We start from the raw sequence: 20542 nt of genomic DNA, 5'->3' as shown, positions 1-20542 counted from the left end.
ATTAATATTGAAAAGCATGCAAAAACTGCTTGTTCAAATTCAAATATGCTAATTGTTCAACATGTCTCTAGCAAATTTTTGCAATTTTACTGACTTTATAAAGAATTTTATAACTAATTTTCACTGTTTGAAGGCTTAGAAAATAAAGGAACTCTATAAACTAGAACTGACAATATCTGGCTTTAGGCCATTTGACCCTAAAAAACTGACTTAAGCTGACCTGTGGCAACCCTGATAATTTTTTTTCACTAGATTAAAGAAAGTTTTAATTTAATGGCAATATTACTGCCCATAAAAACTTATATATGTTACATTAACACATCTACCAATTCTTTTCTTTATTTTAACTTGATCCTATTAGTTTAAGTTAATATAATATCACAAAAAAAACTTCATTGACCAACTGAAAATACTTGCTTGGGAATTTTAGATTCTATACTTTCGTGTATTTTGTGGTCTTTAGTGATGAAAATTTAACCTTGAGAGTATTTTTTAAATGATGCTAAAAATAGATATATTTTTTGGAATAGTTTTTAAAAGGGCAGAAATAATTACACATGATGTCACTTATTTGCTTGACCTTCAAAATCTGTTAAAATGTTAAGAAGAGTAATATTTATGTTTTTAAAATTTTCTACCATTGATGGTCTACATATGTAATGTAATAATGGTCTTCAGTAAAAAAAGAAGTCAACTTATAAAGTTCCTCAATAGTAACTATACAAACTTCAATCAACTTTGGGTTATCACTGATTTCACTACAAAAAGTATCAAACCCTAGGTTTTTTCAGGTGTTTCTGTCAAGATTTTCAAGTTGCAGAATTTTTTCAAGATTTAATTTTTAAATAACCACCCAGCCATAGCAGACTATGATAATTTTTGGCATTAGTGGGTTAAAAGAATTTGACAGATATTACTTAATCTTTTTTTAACTTTATTCAATAATATAGTAATAATTAATTAATTTAAGGAGTTTACTTTCAAAAATTAATACAAATATCTCAATGACTCAAGTTATGAGTGTTACTATTTTACCTTTGTTTTTAAATCACATATAGCTATAAAGAAACAAAAAACTATTTTTTACATTTTTTGTGAAAAAAAAATCATAATTGAAATTCAGTTTTTTGTCAACCATTAGATTTTTTATACTTGTGTAAAATTGTTATTCAGACTTGTTTTGATTTTTAAGACAGAATGGGAAATTACCTAAGCAAATACATTATCTTTTCTTCTATAAACTTTTCGACTTGACAATAAAAAGAAGTTTATTTGTATTTATTATATGTATTTATATATACCTTTCATACTATAAACAAAAATTAAAGACTTATTTATACTTTTAAAACACCTAGTTATCATAAAAAAAGGCCTATTATTTTGATTTTAATTTTTTTATAAAATACCTTATGTTTTTTATCAAAAATGACATAGAGTGAATTTTATATTTTGTTATTCCCAGTTATACAAAATTGAGTATTTTATAGTTTATAGTTTATAGAACAAAAAAATCATGCTTAAACTATTCGGTCCAAGTATCTGGTGCACGAAGAACCATTCGGTTATCAAGTCGCACATCACTTGGATAACTTTTAACGTCTCGTCCAGGACAGTATGAAAGTTTTGAGAAATAAAGAGCCTACAATTAAACACAATGTAAAAAAAAGTTAGTTTTAATGTCTATCTAGAGGGTTTACTATACTGAAAAAAAATTCTAATTAAAAAAAAGAGTTGGAATAAAAGTTGTGCAAGTCTTTTAATTATTTTAATTAAAAAAATTATAATAACATCAAAAGTTATTTTAGTTTTAATTCTTTGTCCTTTACAATTTTATAGCCCAATCAAAAGCTTATGCAAAAATTATAAAATAACAAGCATACTCGTTTAAACTTAATAATCAAGGTAATGTTGTATGATGTCTTATCTGATGTCATGTTTTGCGGGTTTTTTAAATCAACTTTTTTTTATTAGAATAAAATTGTAATCTTTTTATAGGTTTTAGTCGTCTACCTACAATGTAAATCATTAAAATCCAGTTTTAGATTATTTAGAAACTAAATAAGTATAACATTGACATTAATTTTGAACACATAAAGTTTTGAATCCTAGGACCTAGATTTTTTTTATGGTTAAATTTTAAAATTAAATATACAAGTTTGTAGACTTTTATTAAACGATAAAATCTAAAACGCATTTACGTAAAATATAAACAAAACTTTGTTTCAATTTAAACTATCAAGCAGGGCTGAGACAGATGTAACCAGCTCCAAATCTGTCACAAAAAATGTTGCCGTCCGAAATAACAAGTTTTCCAGCACCATGATCCATTTTCATGTAGCTGATAGGGCAAACGTAATTCTTTTTCAGAACGTCATCGTAGAGAAAGCCATGTTTATCTTGGTTCCAAACTTCGTAGTTGTCGAAAATTCTGATTTGCTCGTTTCCACACTTTTTGACTTCGAGGCCAATGTGATATCTAGATCGATACCTGTAAATTTAGTTTGTGGTTATCGTTTGTAAAAACTATTAAGAATGAAGCTCTTAGTACTTTTAAAAAGATGTTTAGCATGTAATATATATAATATATATATTTCTAAACAAAACCTATAGATAAAAAATATGAAATCTTCAATGTTCAATAGAAACTTAAATAAGCATAATTCTAATGTAAAGGTTAACGAGATTTACGTGTAAAAATCGCAGTCATCACGATTCATTATCCCAGCAACAGCATCGAAATCCTCTTTATTTGTGAACGGAGCCAAAATCGCCCCTCTCTCAGCGCATTTTAGTTTTGCCTTGCACCGTGGAACTTTTTCGTTGTAAAAACTAAAAATACCCGACTTCGTACTCACTTCAGTTTTGCATTCTGGCATTTTATTATTTTACTTGAGTCTGCAAGTGTAATTTTTTTTAACATGGCAAAAAAGTTTACTAAATACAAAAAGTTAGCTATAAAAAAACAAGCAAGTTAATTTTATAAACAGTAGCTCGTTTAGTACATTAGCAAATTAATGCATGTCATTATGATAGAATTACTATAATTGGTGATGGTCATTGTTTAATTTGTAGCATTTAAAATAATGTAAAATTTAAATTTTATTAATTAAAAGTAAATTCAAAAAACAATAGATCCAACAATATTTAATTAAAAAAGTTTTTAACAAAAACTTTATCAAAAACAAAAATTTCTTTTAGTTCGCAAATAAACGCTTATTATAATAAAACAACAAATAAAAAATTAAGTTAAATTCAAACTTATTTAAAATATTTTTTTATTTTTAAGTACTATAAACTAAAAGATTTATTCAAGCCGCCTGAAACCTAAGCTTTGTTTCATTGAAAAGTTTTAAAACATTTAATATATATTGTAATTTATACAGAAATTAAACTTCTTAGCACAGAAACAAATTTTATATTTTAAAAAGCTCTTAAGTTAATTATAAAAAAAGTAAAATATAACAACAAAAACACCAGGTATTAGTATTAATACTCAAAAAGTTTTTATATTTTATAACTATTCAAAGTTCAATTATTTTCAACAAAAATTACTTGTTACAAACATTTCAAGTTTTATTTTCAATTAAGTTTAACTTCAATATATAAATATAAATGGTTTTTAGTTCATTTAATGTGTTTCAACGAGAATAAACGTCAAAATTTATATTATTTCAAAAAAATAACAATAAGTCATAATTTTAACAATAAGTATCTTATTAAAATACACCATAAGGTTATTGCAAATATTTGATACAATATTAATTCTCTTTTAAACACAATCATCAAACTGTAAGTACGTAAAAATAATGTATAGCTGTACAGTTAAGTTGAATCAATAATTAATAGAACAAAGCAACTTGATGCTTATATGTTTGTCAGACAACGTGTGTCATGCAAACTCAAATACTTGTACATTCAATGTAACGTTTTGATTGGTTAATAATTGCGCATGCGTTGCTTAATTTTTTTTAAGCATGGCTGGTTGTTTACAACCTATTAAGTAATTTTTTTACAATATAGGTTTTATATCGAAAATTTAAATCAATTCTCATTTGCAATTGACATTATTTGAAATTTATAAATTTTTTATACTAGGTTGAACCGAAGTTGTTGAGATTTTATTGTAAAATGCTTTAATATGTTAATGATTTGTTCAGATTTTTTAGTTAACACTTTGTTAGTAAAACTGCATTTTGAATATTACAAATACAATAAAAAAGTTATAATTCTTAAATAGAAATATTTTATTTAATCAATATAAAGATAAGATGTTTACAAAACTTAGATACTTAAGTATCTACTTTGGTTAACAAATATTATTATTAGTACAGCACTTCAAAACAAAAACTCTACTTTACAATTTGTAATTTTTTCTTATTATAATTATTTCAAAAAGAACATTAGTTTGTTTTTAGTTACACAATGGTGTTTATAATAACTAATGTTTTATTGTAATTTCGCTTTAGCCTATATTAAACAAAAAATTGTATAAAAAGTATTTGATAAATTACGTTGTACTCGAACAGATTTGTTATACATATATCGTTCGTAAAATAAAAAAATTAACCATTTCTAATTTTTGACTTTGGGAGAGCCAATTCTAAGCTACTAATTCTTAGTGCAAATTTTTTTTTTGTCGTAATGTATTAAAGTTTTGTGCACATAACTTAACATTCATGTAGCTTTATATGGTTAATTATCGACTTCCAGCATATAAATTTTAAATATTTTTTTAGTAAGTTTGTTAAGTAACCCTAAATCTTGAATTTTAATCTTAATCTTCGATCTACTACATAAAATTTATCATTTATCTAAAAACATAATCCTAAGTGCTTATACTTTAGCTTCTTGACCAAATGATCATACTAAAAATTTTAAACCGACCTCAAACTAGTGATCTACACAATCTCTTAAATTAGCCGGATCCAAATCTATTTTCAAGTCAAGATCCTGCTGGATCCGTATACAGTTAGTTTCAATTTTGAAAGCTTTTAATTGAGCCTTGAAATTTATTTATTTTATTCGTTCATTACCTACAAAGAAAACAAAATTATTTTAAATCAATGGCAAAGATTACTTATAAATTTTTTGTGGGCCAGGCGCATAACAAATGACTCCCAGTGGGTTTGGTAAATTTGATTTTATTATTTTAATTCAAATTGGAATAAAAATAATTTTTGTCTGAATTAATTTTGAAATCAACTTTTTAAAATAAAACTGAACAGAACATTTATTATAAAAATGCTGAACGATAGTTGTTTTGCATAAGTTATTTTCTAGCTAAAAAATTTGTCACATACGAGAGGTTCCTGCATGGGAAGCCAGGTCCAGCCCGCGGGTAGTCTGTGTCCATCCCTAACCTATATTGTTTTCTATTTAATAGTTTGTTATATAAAGGTTTTAAATGTCCAGATTTAGTGTTTTTCTAAATTTAGGTCCACAAAAAGACGTTAAACTGTATCAAAGTGATGTGCAACTTGATAATCGAAAGATTTTTTTTCTTTTACATGTCCTTAGACGAATAATTGCTAGCGTTTTTTTTTGATTATTAAAAAGTTAAACCTATGCTTTTTTTATCAGGTAATAAAGTACAAAATAAAACCTGCAGGTAGAATCCGGCTTGAGAATAAACTTTTAAGGGTAACAATATTTACTAAACAAAAATATGGTAACAAATATTATAACAACAAATTTGATGACTAGTATACACTAAATTGAGAGTAAGTAGAGTGACAAATTTATTGTCGAGTTGTTAAAACTTGGTACAAAGAGAAATTAAAAACACTTTTTTGTTTAGTGGCTAAAATTACAATCTATTACTTTACTGATAGAGTTACTAAAATACACACTAGACATGAGATTGGTAGCCGTGTTCGAGTTCATAATGTTCTATCGCGTAAAAACTATACTTGTTGTTTAAATTCAATACAATAGTTAATTAAGTTTTTATTTTTATTTTGAATTGTTATTTTATTTTAGCTTTATTTAGTGTAATTGTTGGCAATCCGGAGTAGTTTTAACTTTGAATAACTTTGCAAAAAAATGTCACTAATAGATAGTACATGTTTTAGCAGACTGGTGCGCACATAAATTTTTTCAATTAATTTACTGTGCAGCTTTTAAACTTAAAACCACTGGTCAATATCAGGGTTTCCAAGAGGGATTGTAAAGGAGTAAAAAAATATTAGTTGGATATATCTTATAAGAGAAAAGGTTGTTTTATAAATAACTGCCAATTGGCGGTAATGCAAATGAGTTTTAGTACAGTAAAATAAAATATTATATAAAAATATTAATACATGATTATCATTAGTGAATTTTTCTACTAATTATGACTACTTTTTTTTGTCTCAATTAGTTTTGTTAGTAGTAAAAGTAGTTTTGTGCATTTTATTGACTGTTTATAAGCAATGTCTAGTGCAAAAGTCGGAAAATTTCGGCACGAAAAGCTAAAACCTGCCTCATTTTTAAAAACAAAAATATAAAAAGTTTTTGCAGTAAACTGTTACAGTTAGGCAAATAAATTATTAATTAGCACTTACATCTGCTTTACTATTGTTTTTTTTTATCTTAATGACTACTATAACTTTTTGCAGTTAATTTCGCCCACGAGCAAAACAGGCTGGGAAAGTCCTGCGAAAACTGGCCTACAACTAACAAAATGCTGCCGACCCCTGGCTTAGTGCATGAAACGCTGTGTGTTTCAATTACCGCTAAGTGTTAAGTTGAACTTTGTTATCTAATGTTTCCTATTACTAGAGCTCTTACTTTAGAAAAAAAATCTACTAATTTAATTAAGATATGTTTTAGTTTAACAAAGGGCGGCCGTAAGTCGATGTTAAATGATTCTAACTTATTTTGACTAACAGCTTCCACATCTGACTGAACGACTAAAAATATTTTATAACCCTATCATAGACTGTTAAAAAAAGTAATCAAAAATAAACTTTTTTAAGAATAGAAAAGCTTAATTTAAATCAGTTTATGAGCATTAAAAAAAAGATTACTAGTGTGTCATGTAAAGAATTAAAAAAATATTACGAATCAACCAACATGCTTTCATAATTCACAAAGTTAAACATTTGGCAAGTGCAAGTAAAATATTAATCTTAGGATTCCCTTTAAACCATTTGTAGCAATACAACAAAAAACAATTTCAAAAGTGTGTAAACTCATGCTATTCACTAATAACGTAATAATAAGATTCTAATAGTTTTGAATTTGTTGATGGTATACATGTGTCTTTTCAGGGTTTTGTTAAATTATATACGTTTTGTTTCTGTAAAAAAGTAAGTATTACTTTTTACAAACTATTAGATCTAGATTTAGTCAGAAACGAATACCTTTTAAAAATCAAGACCCGGCAAGATCCATTCTTTTAAATCAAGATCAGACCTCATACGGTTCTGTTTTAAAAATTTTCTTCTAGATACGCCCGTGTAGTAAAAGTGACAAAATATAGTAATTTACAATAGATATTCTAAGATTTTAAACGAAGGCTAAAGTAAGATCTTAAATACATTTTACACTAGGTTTAGTAAAAATAGGTGACATAGAACTGATTTTTTCGAAATGCATTGAGTAAATGAAAAATTAAATGAAACTTTCCGTTTTGCCGAAGACTAAATTTTGTCTAGCCCCCCGAATATAAAAGTTGCGTACATACCCATCCAAGATGAAGGCAACCCCTAACGAATTTGTAAAAATAATAGATTATTTGTGGTTGAACAGTTGCAGTGGAAAAAAAAGAAGTTAAAACGGTCAATTAACTTACTAAACAAACAAAAAATAGGTTTACTAAAAGCATATTGAGAGCATAAATAAAAAAGTTGTTATAAAAATAACTCAACTTCGCTTTGTAAATATTTTAACTTCAAGCAATAATCAACATTTAAGGTCATAGTTTGCATTATCTCTTTTTTATAATACTTTTGTCTCGTCTTTTACTTTATTATGATTTTAATGACATTGTGGTAGATTTACAAAATTTTAACCTTGCGTTAAAGTAATAAGACTGCTCTCAAGTATAAACTTGTTCTGGTCAAAGTACTATAAAAATCTAGACTCTAGTAGACTGTATCAAGTATACCTATAATTATATTTTAATAGGTATTTCAGTTAAAAAATAATTCATTGTTTTCTATTATTTTCTTTTTTTACAATACCAAAAAAAAAGATATACTTTAAATTTTAGATTTATAATTACCTTTGACAATTTGTAGCTACATTTTTATAAAAGCAAAAATGCGTGGTTTTACAAAATAAAAAATAATCTTTAGATGTTAAAATTTTATATTTAAAATACGTATTTTAAACCCTATTCTTAAAAACAAAATTTTCAGTTACGTTAAAAAAATTATAACAAAGCTTTATTTTGTTGTTAAACAAAACTGTAAGAACTTAAACTTTACAGAATATTAAAGGTTTTAATTTAAAAAAACAAATTTTTTTTATTGAATGCACTAATTCAAAAAAGGCACAACACTTAGTACAGTGTTTTAAATGAAAACAAAAAGCAGTGAAAATGAAAATTTGTGTATAAAAGTGAAATTACTTATTTAAATAAAAACAGCTCTTTAAAGTGAGAATGAAATGATTTTATTCAAAAATTGTATTTTAGTGAATTAGTGAGCTTTTATATAAATTAAGTAGTATTAAAATGAATGAGTAAAAATTATCTAAAGTTAAGTAAAAACTAAAAAAGTATTAAAATTAAACAAATTAGCCTTGTTTTAGCTAATGTTAAATTAAACTAGTTAATTTGTTGAAAACTAATTTGAAATAACAAAAAAGTACTTTTAAGCTAATTAAAGTAAAATGTACTACCATAAAACTTAAACTATTTGGTTTTAATTTAAAAAGTTCGTAGAAAATGTATCAAAAATTAAAGTTTAAGTTTGTTTTACGTTTACTTGAAAAAAGTAATAATATATTTTACAATGTAAAAAATACATTAAAAGTAAAGCAAAAAGACAAATAAAAAATTGAGATAAGAAAACGTTTTAGCATAGAAACACGTATTCTGCGCAAAGAACATGTAACATTAGAAACATGTAATTTTACTATTATCATTCTTAACATGCGAATGTGTTTTATGATAACAAAGAACTTTGTTGTATTAGTGGTATTTGTACAAAAAATGTTTGCTTGAAAGTCATTTTGAAAGTTGAAACGACAATCTTGAAAAAACATTATGTTTGCTTTTGTTAATAGGTCACTTTGCATTGTGTATTAAATATTAATACTAAAACCAGATGTTTTCCGTTTGTACAAATGTTGCTGTGAAAAATATAGAAAAACAATTAGAAACACAACTAAATACAAATATTTTTGCAAATTCATATTAGATAAATAAATCATTTAAAACTTTTACAATACTTTTTTTGTACACGAGCGATTTACCAAGTTTTGTTAGTCACAAAATAATTAAAAGTAAGACCAGTTAATGGAAAGAAATAGAAATCAAAAATTCATTGAAACAAAAAATGATAGTTAAAATTTTTAAAGAAAAAACAATTTTAAAATACTTGGATTACTCTGTAAAGCATGCTTTTTCTTAGTTACTAGCAAAAATTTTATAAATTATTACCCTTTCTAATAAAATATTAAAATAAAACTTTATTTTTAAAAACTTATTCAATTTAATTCTTGTACAGATTTTTAATTTATGTTATTCTCTGCAAAGTTGTATTTAACTTATCTAATTTGTTAGTAAAACTTGAACTATCAAAATGATTTTTAACAAAAATGATTGGCTACTATATAATAAATTTATGTAAAACTTTGAAGCATAATTAAATATTTCACCATCTAAATAAATTTAAATAATAAATAACTTTTAATGGACTGCATTTGAGTTATCAACTGAAAAAAATATGATTTGAAAAACTAACCACACTAAATTCAAAACTCAAGTTGATAATTTTTACCTTTGAAAAAAACATTTTAAAGGATAAAACAAAAACTTTAGAAGGTAACAAAATGTACTTAAAAGTTTATCAATGCCTAACTACTTTTAACTTTAATTATTTAAAGGTTATATTGCAAACAATAAATGAAAAGTAAGTTTTTCAAATTATACATTAAGTAAATTTTTTAGCTTTTACCTAGGTCAAACTGGTTTAAAACAGTATTAAACACACAAGTATAAAAATTAATTAGATATTTAAAAAATTTAACAACTTAAATAAATAAAGCTGATAAAAACTATGCAAATTTCAATCTAAAATACATTTGAATTATAAGGTAGTGAAATTAAAAAAATCATTATGAAGGCACTGAACAGACCTCAATTTAAAAATCAGACTTTTGAAAGTTCAATTAGTACTAACACAGTTTTAACAATAAAAACCAGACAATTAATCAATTTTTTCAGACAATTATTCTCACATGGCTTTGGGTCCAGTAAAAAGTCTTTACCCAAAATTAAGACAGTTTTGTTTAAAAAAAACTATTTAAACATTTTAAAAATCAAATAGCTTTTCACACATAAAGACCAATTGAAACCACCAACAAAATATCCTATTTCAGTATCACAACGCCTTGTGTCCTGTAACAAGTTATTACCCAATATTGAGAAAGTTTTGTTTAAAAACAAACTATTTAAACATTTAAAAATTCATACTAAAAACAAAAAAAAACATTGCTATTTACACATCAATACCAATTAAAAATTTTAAACTTCATACTAGTCAAAAAAAATGACATAGCTTTCTACACATGAAGGCCAATTGAAACATTTTTTCTTCAATAATAACCTTCACAACGCCTTGTGCCCGGTGACCTTCTCGCACTTTCTGTTGACCAGCTTGACGTCGTGCTGCTGCACCCTTTCCGGTATCTGTATGTCGTCCACGGGAATTTTATCCGCCAGCTGGTGCAGCGAGCCGGCGAACTTCAATTTCCTGTTGAACTTGGACGACAGGAACGGCTTGAGGAAGTTGATCATCAGCCTGGCTTGGAACGACGGGTGGACTATGATGAACTGCTGCAGGCTCTTGCGGAGCCGCCTGCTCAGCAGCTTGTAGCATTTCTTCAGCCAAGAGTACGGAGGCCGGTTTTCCGCGTTGCAGCCTGAAATAAAAAAATCGTTAAAAAAAGAACACTTGTGTCTTTCACAATGGGTTATACTGCCAACTTGTACCACATGCAGATATTTTTGTTTAAAATTTTCTTGAAAATAGTACATAACTTATTTATTTTACATTTTTTACAACTTCAAAATTACAGCTGAAAACATCAATAAATTTTATTTACGAGCAATAACATATTTTATTTCTTAAATCTAATAATAAATGTTTGAACTTGAACGTTAGGTTTGCAACTTGTTTCATTTGTTTAATTTTTTATGAAGGGGTACTTAATAACATTTTTAGTACTTATGTTTTGTATAATGGTGATAGTAAAACAAACAAATCCTGATGCAAAGAATATCATTAGGTATTCATGACACTACTAAATTTATTATAGATATTACGCAAAAGTAATAAACATATTAAACCTGAGGCAAAGAAGATTATCAAGTATTTATGGTACTACTAAATTTATTATAAAATTTAACTTAAAGTAACAAACAATTGAAACCTGATGCAAAGAAGACTATCAAGTACTCATGTGCCACTAACAAGTCCAAGGTGCTGACTATGTACAGAAACAAGTTGTCCAGTATGTACCTAGAAAATAAAACAGGATACTTGGTTATTTGTTGTATCCACGTAAAAAATAAATTTTAGTTAGAGTTATATAGAAACCTTTTTTAGTTTATTCACTACTCTAAGTTTATTTCTATTCATAAAGTTCAGTTCAGAAATACTTTCTTAACATCTAGTATATACCTGCCAAGTTAGTTGTGTTTTAGGCAACTAACATGCTGAAAATAATTGCACATAAACCATATTATACTTAATAAATTTAATATTATCAATAACCTGATGTTTTTAGTTTTGTTCTTGGGCAAATAGCAAGCTGAAAACACGACGATCGCGCACAACCCGTCTCCGTGATACCCACCGTGCGACAGTATTTGTCTGCGAGTAACATTGATATAGTTTTGTGAGTATAGACGGTTTATTCTAGTACTAAATAATGATTAATAATTAAACTTTGATTGAAAACAATTAGCTACATACAAGTTTATTTTTACAAATAATGACTAAAATATTTCTTGAAAAATGTAAATGTTGTTGATAAAAATATGTGTGTGAATACTACATTAAAAATATAAACCTGTATGGCTGTATGGCATCCATGTCTAGTTTGTAATTTTGTCCGTTTATAGTGACAGTTCTCCAATGTTCAGGTGATACGGGTGCCCTGAATAATTGATATATAACTTTATTTGAAAAATAGTTTACTACAATATTTTTTTAAGTTGTATCAACTAATTAAAATATATAACAAAATTATGGGTACTTCATAAATAAAAGTAAGCAGCTTTGTCTACGGCAACAAATCTTATAGGAAGAAAAACTTAAATGAGCGTTGAAAAAGAAAACAAATAAAGTTAAACAATAAAGAAAAACCCCGGGTATTCTAGTCTGGAATGCATAGTAATACTTGTGATAGTTAATGTACACATTTATCTATAACTACAAATTTCATAGATATAAACTATGCCTTACATATACTTTGATTGATATCAACTAATAAGCTTTTTGTTATGAGCAACTTAATAAGTACAATTAAACCATTTTAAGTTATCACAACACATGAGAGTACAGTAACCCCAAGGCAAATTATAATTTATTTACAAAAAAAAATACTTATTCAACAAATATAAATTTAATTTGATTAAAAGGTTTCTAATTCACCTCTTGGCGGAAACGTGAGGAGCTTTCTGATGCTTGATCTCGTTCTCATCCTCCCACTCCAGATCTCCGCAAGAAGAAGAGTTGAGTTGGGAATCGGCGCTCCTGCGATCGGTCGATCCCGAATCCGGGGAGTTGATCCTTGTTATGAACTGGTCGACTCGCGGCAGATCGTCTATTGTTGTTGAGTGCTGGTGGTTGGTTGCATTCGGTACCTGGCAATATTATTTATCATTTGTGAAATATTGATACTACTTGATTTAGGGTGGTAATGTTTGTGTTGGTGAACGAAAACAAAGACCAGTTTTTAAATCCATACACATTTGGTTTATACTTGAAAACAACTTTTAATTAGTTGCTTTAAAATTACAATTTGAAATATACAGACTTAATTTTTAGTATTTTATTTTTATGCTGGCAAAAAATCATTAACCACTTTTTATATTTATTAAATTTTTAAAGTAAAAACATTTAACTTTTACATTTGTTATCTAAAAAGCACAGTTTTGTTGTTTCTTCTTGAAAAAGTAGAAATTTTAATGGTTCTTTGTTTCTATTTGTTTTCAAAATTTGTTGATTTAGTCTGGTCAATTTACTTGTCTGATAAAAGTTTTTTTTTTTATAAGGGCTTAGGGGAGTCCAACATTTTTTTTACTAAAAATAACATTGGATCTTATATGAAAGCTTGAAGTACAAACTACAAGCCAGTTTTTATAGATTTAAAAAATATTATTTAACATTTGAGATATTGTAATTTTTATAAAAAATTTCTGATACAAACGTATGGATCACAAATTTTTTGTGTTCAATTTTTTTCAAAATTTAAAAAATCACTAAAAATCTATTTTCTCCTTCATTTTTTGAGCTACTCAAACTTTCAGGAAACGTTCCTTTTATAGTTTAGAAGACTTTGAATGTTGGAATTTAGAAAATTTTAAATAACAAAAATAAACAAAAAAAAAGATGGTATTTTTTAATAATTTTTTTATTTTTCAAAATTAAAATAATTCCTGCATTCAATCTTTTTAAAATTTAATAATACACTTTCTGTAAAAATTTGAAGAAGATTGCTTAAAAAGTGAAGGAGGAGATAGATTTAAAGTGAAATGGACTTTTTCTGCGTTTTTAGTATGCTCCTTCGATTAGGAACCTATTAACCTATTGAGGTCACAGACTTTACGCTCATATCTTAGAAATTACTTAGAAATTTTTCAACAGATAGCTTATAATTACTTAGAAATGATAGCTTAGATAAAACTCTATAGAATTAGATCAATTTGTAAAAACCAAAGTGGACCCCTCCAACTATACCCTTTAAACCTTAAAACAATAAAGAACTTAAGCATTCACTGTTTTATTCCTTATTTTCTCCGTTTCTATATTAGCACATTTAACCTCTTTATCTAATGAAGATTTCTTTCATCTGGTCTGCATCCCGCTTCATTTTCTTGGAATGTAAAACCATTTGCCTCATTTTATTTAAATTGTTCTCATCTACTGCCTCTTGTCAAAGAGAATCTTTTCTCTAAATATATCCACAATTTGTAGGCTTCATTTCTTTTCTTTTTGCACTCATTTATTTTACCTCAAAGTTTTTCTAATTAATAGAAAACTTTGGGAGTTTTATAGAAGATAATTTATACCAGATGAAGCCATTGAAAATTAAACAATTTTGTAAATTTCAAGGAAAATTTTGCAATTCTAGTCTAGCTTTAAAGAATTTCTAATTAATTTTCTACCATTTGAAGGCTTCAGAAAATAAGGAATTTTGTAAATTTAAAATGACAAAATCTGATTTTTTTATTGTAAAATTTCTTGACTTTTCCTGACTTTTTTTCAAAAACTCCCATTTTTTCCTAACTTTTGTCATTTTTTTTTAGTTTTTCCTGACTTTTCCTAATTTTTTGACCTTGTGGCAACCCTGTGATTTTGATGTATTATGGGTGTACTATAAAAATCCACCCGCGTTCAATATCTACCTGATTTTTTTTTACATTTTTTTTAATTACTAATTTACTTTATACATATTTTTTATTTTTTAATTTATTTAATATTTATTTTTCACTATCACTGTTAACCCTAACCCTTACCCTTGTTTGGTCAGCGGTTCTCAAATTTGACTGGGTGGATTTTGAATGTTTCCCGTATTATGACGTCATGATCACCCTAAGTGTGCAAAATTTGTCTGTGAAATGTAGGGGTAGAAAGTACAACACATTTTTTTGCTCACATTGTAATATTCAAATAAGTACATATGATTTGGATGTGTTTTTTCTTAGTTGAAAAGAATCTAAAAAATTTTTATAACTTAGCAAAAAAAAGTCACTGCAAAAAAACTATTTTTATCCCCAAAAATCACATAATTTTTTGACTTCAATAGTAATAAAATTACTTATACATATCCAAGACTTACAATTTATATCTTAATTGAAAGCTTATAATTATAAGCATAAATTAAAGACATTTCAACTGCTTTTGTTGTATTATGACGTCATAATTACAATAAACAAGCAAATTTGTCTGTAAAATTGTACTTTTTTAGTAAAATAAAAAGCAAATTCTTCTGCCGTTTAACTTAAGTTTTTTTTAGAATATAAATGTGTCAAGTTAGCTAGGCAGAAAGATATTACTGATGTAATGTCATTTCAATTGCATGTGATATATATTTATATATATATAACATTTTAAATCACTTTCTTATTCAATATAATTCTTTATTATAAATTATGATTATTGGGAGCATTATATATAATTAAGTACAATAACAATTAACTTCTATAAGTTTAAATTTAAAAAAGATTTGATAAAAACTTCAAGATTAGAGAATTAAAACATTTAAGCAAACTATAAACTAATTTTAACTTATTTATATGTCCAATACTATATAAACTTATTTATAATGTTATTTAATAAAATAAAATTCTTAAATTTAAAGAATAAAATTGCACTAAATTTAATAAATTGACATGCACTTTCTATGATGTATAAGTCTAGATCTATTACTCTTAGGCAGCTGCTCTCAATAATCATAATTTCTAATAAAAAAAAAATTAAATGTATTATATATATATATATATATATATCAACATGCAATTGAAATGACATTACATCAGTAATATCTTTCTGCCTAGCTGACTAACACACTTTATATTCTAAATTAAAAATCTAAAAGTAAAACGGCACAAGAATTTGTTTTTTATATAGCAAAAAAAAGTACAATTTTATAGACAAATTTTGCATATTTAGTGTAATAATGACGTCATAATACAACAAAAGCAGTTGAAATGTCTTTAATTTATGCCTATAATTTAAAGCTTTCATTTAAGATATAAATTGTAAGTCTAGGAAATGTATAAATAATTTTATTACTGTTGAAGTAAAAAATAAAAAAAATATGTTATTTTTGGGGATGAAATCAGTTTTTTGGGCAGAAACTTTTTTATTTTGCAAAATTTTAATTTTTATTTTAAATTCTTTATAAGTAAGCAAAAATACATCCGAACATCTGTACTTATTTGAATATTACAATATGACCAAAAAAATGTGCTGTACTTTCTTCCCCTACATTTTACAGACAAATTTTGCACATTTAGGGTGATTACACGTCATAATACATCAAAAGCAGTTAACATATTTTTAAATATATGTCAATAAGTATAAGCTTTTATTAAGACATTAACTATAAGTCTAGAACATGTATAAGTGATTTAATTACTGTTCAAGTCAAAAAATCAAAAAGTATGTGATTTTTGGGGTTGAAATTAGAATCATAAATTAGAAAATATAATAAAATTAGAAAGAGTAATAGATCTAGACTTATATATCATAGAAAGTGCATGTAAATTTATTATAATTAGTGCAATTTTATTCTTTAAATTTAAGAAATTTATTTTATTAAATGACATAATAATCAAGTTGAAATTAGTTTTTTGGGCAGCAGTTGTTTATTTTTGAATTTTTTTCGTTTCAGATTCTTTTTAATGAAGCAAAAACACATCCAAACCATAATGTATTGAATGAATAATACAATATGACCAAAAAAATGTGCTGTACTCCCAACCCCTAGTAATCTTTTTTGAACACTTATAGCAAATCTAATATTAAATTTTTTAACAGGTTTTAAATTTTACTTAAAACATTTTACATTATCCAAACATTACATTAAATACTAACTTTTTTAGTTATTATTGATAATTTCAAACAAGACTCTCTTCAATAAGTATAACTAAATTGTATATATTTTTTATTTACAGTTATCTTAGTATGTTTTTTAGTACATTGCTCTATTTCAATACTACATCTTAATAGTCTATCAAGCAACCAAAGTTTTCAAACATTACATCTTTCTACTTAGTGTTTAATTCAATGATTTTAGTCAAAACCAACCCTCATGCTTCTTGTCTGCGGGCTGATGTAAGTAGAAGTGAACTGCTCAGCAATGGTTGAAATGCAAATTGGCGACTTCAGTCTTCCATCTGAATATTTCTGAGGTTCGGACTTCACACATGAGAGGTCAAGCAGGTCATCGTCCTCCCATTGACAGTCAAAAGCTGTTAAAAATTAATTCTAAAATAACTCATATCTATGTTTATATATAACTTGTTAATAAATAAACTTTTTTTCCAAATTTTAAAAAAATAAGGATTTTAGAATGTTAATTTGCTAATCAATAGCTTAGCTGTTAAAAAAATTTAAAAAAAAGTTTAATATATGCAAAACAGGTAGAATCAAAAACGCACAAAGGGACACTTTTGTACAGTTGTCACTTTTACACAAAGACACTTTTGCAAATGTTGAAACTTTGAATTGAGTTTTCTAATTTTTACTATCACTGTTATCTCTAATCCTTACCCTTGGCCTGTAACTTTTATTTTTCTTCTTTTTTTCATTAGTTTTTTATTTTCTTGACTATCATTGTCACCCCTTACCCTTGGTCAGTTTATATTTTTAGTATAACTTTTTTTGATGTTTATTTATTTTCATTTTCTTTTTGTTTTTTTACTACCACTGTTACCCCCACCTTTACTCTTGGTCAGTAATTTTTTTTTAATATCATTTTTGCTCTAACATTTACCCGTAATTTTTATTTTATTTTTTTGTTATTATGCAAAAGTATTATTTGTGCAAAACTGACCCTTTATGCATATTTAATTAGTCCTCATCTGAAGCATCCTGTACATTGCATTCTATTTTTCACACTAAACACTATTTTTTTTAAACTTTAATCACATAATAATTCATTAAGGTTAAATGTTTATTTAGTTACTTGATGTTATCTTGTATGCCAATGATGTACTTGTTTTCCATCGTATTAAAAATCTAAGAAAATGAATGCATTATTTACTGACAAGGTGTTATTGAAATTCCATTTGAAAATAAACTATCTTTGACTCAAATGCTAGGTTATTGATTAATACTTCAAACATAATTCTTACCTTCATCAACAAAATCCTGGAAGCTTGATGAGCTTGGTTCATCGTTTGAACTGTTTATGTTGTGTGCAAGGTCATCATGTGGTTCTTCTTGAATTGTTGTCAAAATGTTAGTCTCATTATCCATTAGTATGTTAAATATTTCTGTATGAGTAAACAACATTGTATATAAACTAGCCAAGGATACTAGTTTAAATTACACAACTACTTCAACCAACGAAATAAATAGTTATTTTATTACTATGATTTAAATTTTTTTTTCTAAAACCTACTTTTTTAAAATAGTCTGTTGTTTAGGAATCATTTATATATTTATTTCAAGAGCAACAATTACAGCTGGAAATAAATCATACACATACGGTTTTAATGTTTCAAAAAATATTTTTAAAAATAGTATTTCATCCTATGGGCTCCTCATCTATTTTTGGACAGGAGGAGCCCTTTAAGGTAAAGCATATTTTGAAAATAAAAAATATTTGAAATATTAAACTTATATACTATTTATATAAAAAGATAAACATAAAGTTATTCTGTCATACTATTTAACATGTATAAATTACTTTCATAAAAAATGTATCAATAAAAAATTAATAAGTATGTTTGTGTGTTCATGATTAACTTTTTGTTTATCACACTCAAATATGCTTTTTTTATCAAATTTTATTCCTATCATTTTGTAGATTAGCTTTTAACTACATTTAATAAAAGTGCTTCAAAGAATTAACATTTCTTTAATCCAGGTAAATGTTTGATTTTGGTGTTTTTCTCAAGTGATTTCACACAAAGCTTTCTATTATTAAGAATACACTGTTTTTGTTTCATTTTAGACTAATAAATGTTACTTGTAAATGGCTAAATAACTACAGATTTAAAAATACTTGATTGATTTTGTACTGCAGAAAAAATCAAACGCTTTGAGATTATTGCAAACTGAATGAAATTTAAATTTTTCGAAAGACATTTTTAACTTCAAGAATTATTCCAAAATAGTTTTAGAGATTTTGCATACAATTTTTTCCTATGTCCTCAACTTATTTTTAACTGTAGTCTTCAGTAATGATTTTGAAAAAAGAAAGCTGAATTTAGATCTTGGACAATAAGTTACTTTACATTAAGTAGTTTGTTTGTTTCATTTATTTTTTTTAATTTAAATTACTTGATCTTCAATGTCCACAATAAATTTCGATTTATATTAAAACTAATAATGTTAAACCAATAAAAAACAAAAATAAAGCCATAAAAAATTTTAATTGATACGTTGTTCCAAGTAAAATATTTTTTTAGTATCAGGGTGGCTACTGAATTCTTAAATTTCTTCTTAGTTTTATTATTTCTATTTATGTTTTTTTATATTTTATCTTAAATTTTATTTTATTTATGCTTTATAATTTTTTTTCAAAATCGTTCAAATTACTGGTTTTTTGTCTAAATATTTAAATTCCAGATTATTCCAGGAATCCAGATTAAATGGCCAACATTTATTATACAAAGATACCTAAGCACACTAGTAAGGTTGAGATAGCTTATCTTTTTTATACTGTGGTTTTAACTCAAAAATTTGAGTTGACAATTTAATTTTAAATTTATTAACCTAATTATTTCATTATGTATAAACACTAATAGTTTGATTATTTTTTATACTGGTGGTGTTATTTCAATTAATTAGCCAGTTTTTATTTTCACTAGGGAAAATCAGACTAGACATAGCACTCTAACACACACACTTCAAATTTTACAGAAATGATTTCAATGTACATAGTACAGTCATGAACCTGTTTGTTTTTGTTGTTTTAACTTATATTTTTTAAACTTTACAATCATCTGAATTTAACCTTTAAAAAATACCTGTATTTGTTTTTCAATGTATAGGCAGGGTTTCCACTTTTTTTACATAAGGCCCCCTTTAAAGAAATTCAAAAAATAATGGTCTCCTCTGACAAAATTTTTCAAAGACCTGCACTTAAGACCTTCTTTTTTTTTCTTTACTATCAGTTGCAGAATATATAGTTTAAGTTTCAATATATGGCCTCATGGCCCTCTTTTGACCCCTTTACTAGTAATTGCCCCCCTTTAGCCATTTTGCTGCTTATAATCCTCTAAATTTCTGTAGTGGCCTACTTTATGAAACCCTGGTATAGACCATTACCATAAGTACTCTAACAGAAGAAATTACTTATAAAAAAGATTAAGTTTTGCAGACATGTTGTTACTGTTAAGGATAATGGTTTTCTTATAGAGCAGAGTGATAGTATAAAATACTTGGGTATGGTTTTGGATGATAAGCTGAATTGGAAGAAACATTTG

The 20542-nt window shown here is 26.0% G+C and overlaps 1 protein-coding gene across 1 annotated transcript; it reads right to left on the bottom strand.

Annotated features, from left to right (window-relative positions):
- Window positions 1-10759: 10759 nt before the first annotated feature.
- LOC145847076 (BCL2/adenovirus E1B 19 kDa protein-interacting protein 2-like) lies at window positions 10760-18365 on the bottom strand. Its single transcript, XM_082953494.1, has 7 exons — window positions 18242-18365; window positions 17193-17356; window positions 12810-13021; window positions 12226-12312; window positions 11928-12026; window positions 11584-11672; window positions 10760-11073 (listed from the first exon to the last, which is right to left on the bottom strand). Exons 1-7 carry the CDS (start codon window positions 18363-18365, stop codon window positions 10760-10762), a joined length of 1089 nt encoding a protein of 362 aa, XP_082809620.1.
- Between the last annotated feature and the right edge of the window lie 2177 nt (window positions 18366-20542).

This window comes from Thalia democratica, unplaced genomic scaffold, assembly GCF_965202585.1.
Source record: "Thalia democratica unplaced genomic scaffold, ktThaDemo2.hap1.1 HAP1_SCAFFOLD_783, whole genome shotgun sequence".
NCBI classification, from domain to species: domain Eukaryota; kingdom Metazoa; phylum Chordata; class Thaliacea; order Salpida; family Salpidae; genus Thalia; species Thalia democratica.
Note: the sequence above shows the minus strand (reverse complement) of the source record. Positions and strands in the feature narration are given on the sequence as shown.

Coding starts and splice junctions, on each gene's coding strand:
- LOC145847076 (XM_082953494.1), bottom strand. CDS start 18,365: ATGGATAATGAGACTAACATTTTGACAACAATTCAAGAAGAACCACAT. Junction 12,313..12,809: donor CCTCACGTTTCCGCCAAGAG/GTGAATTAGAAA, acceptor TCAATTATTCAG/GGCACCCGTATCACCTGAAC. Junction 12,027..12,225: donor GATGCCATACAGCCATACAG/GTTTATATTTTT, acceptor TGTTACTCGCAG/ACAAATACTGTCGCACGGTG.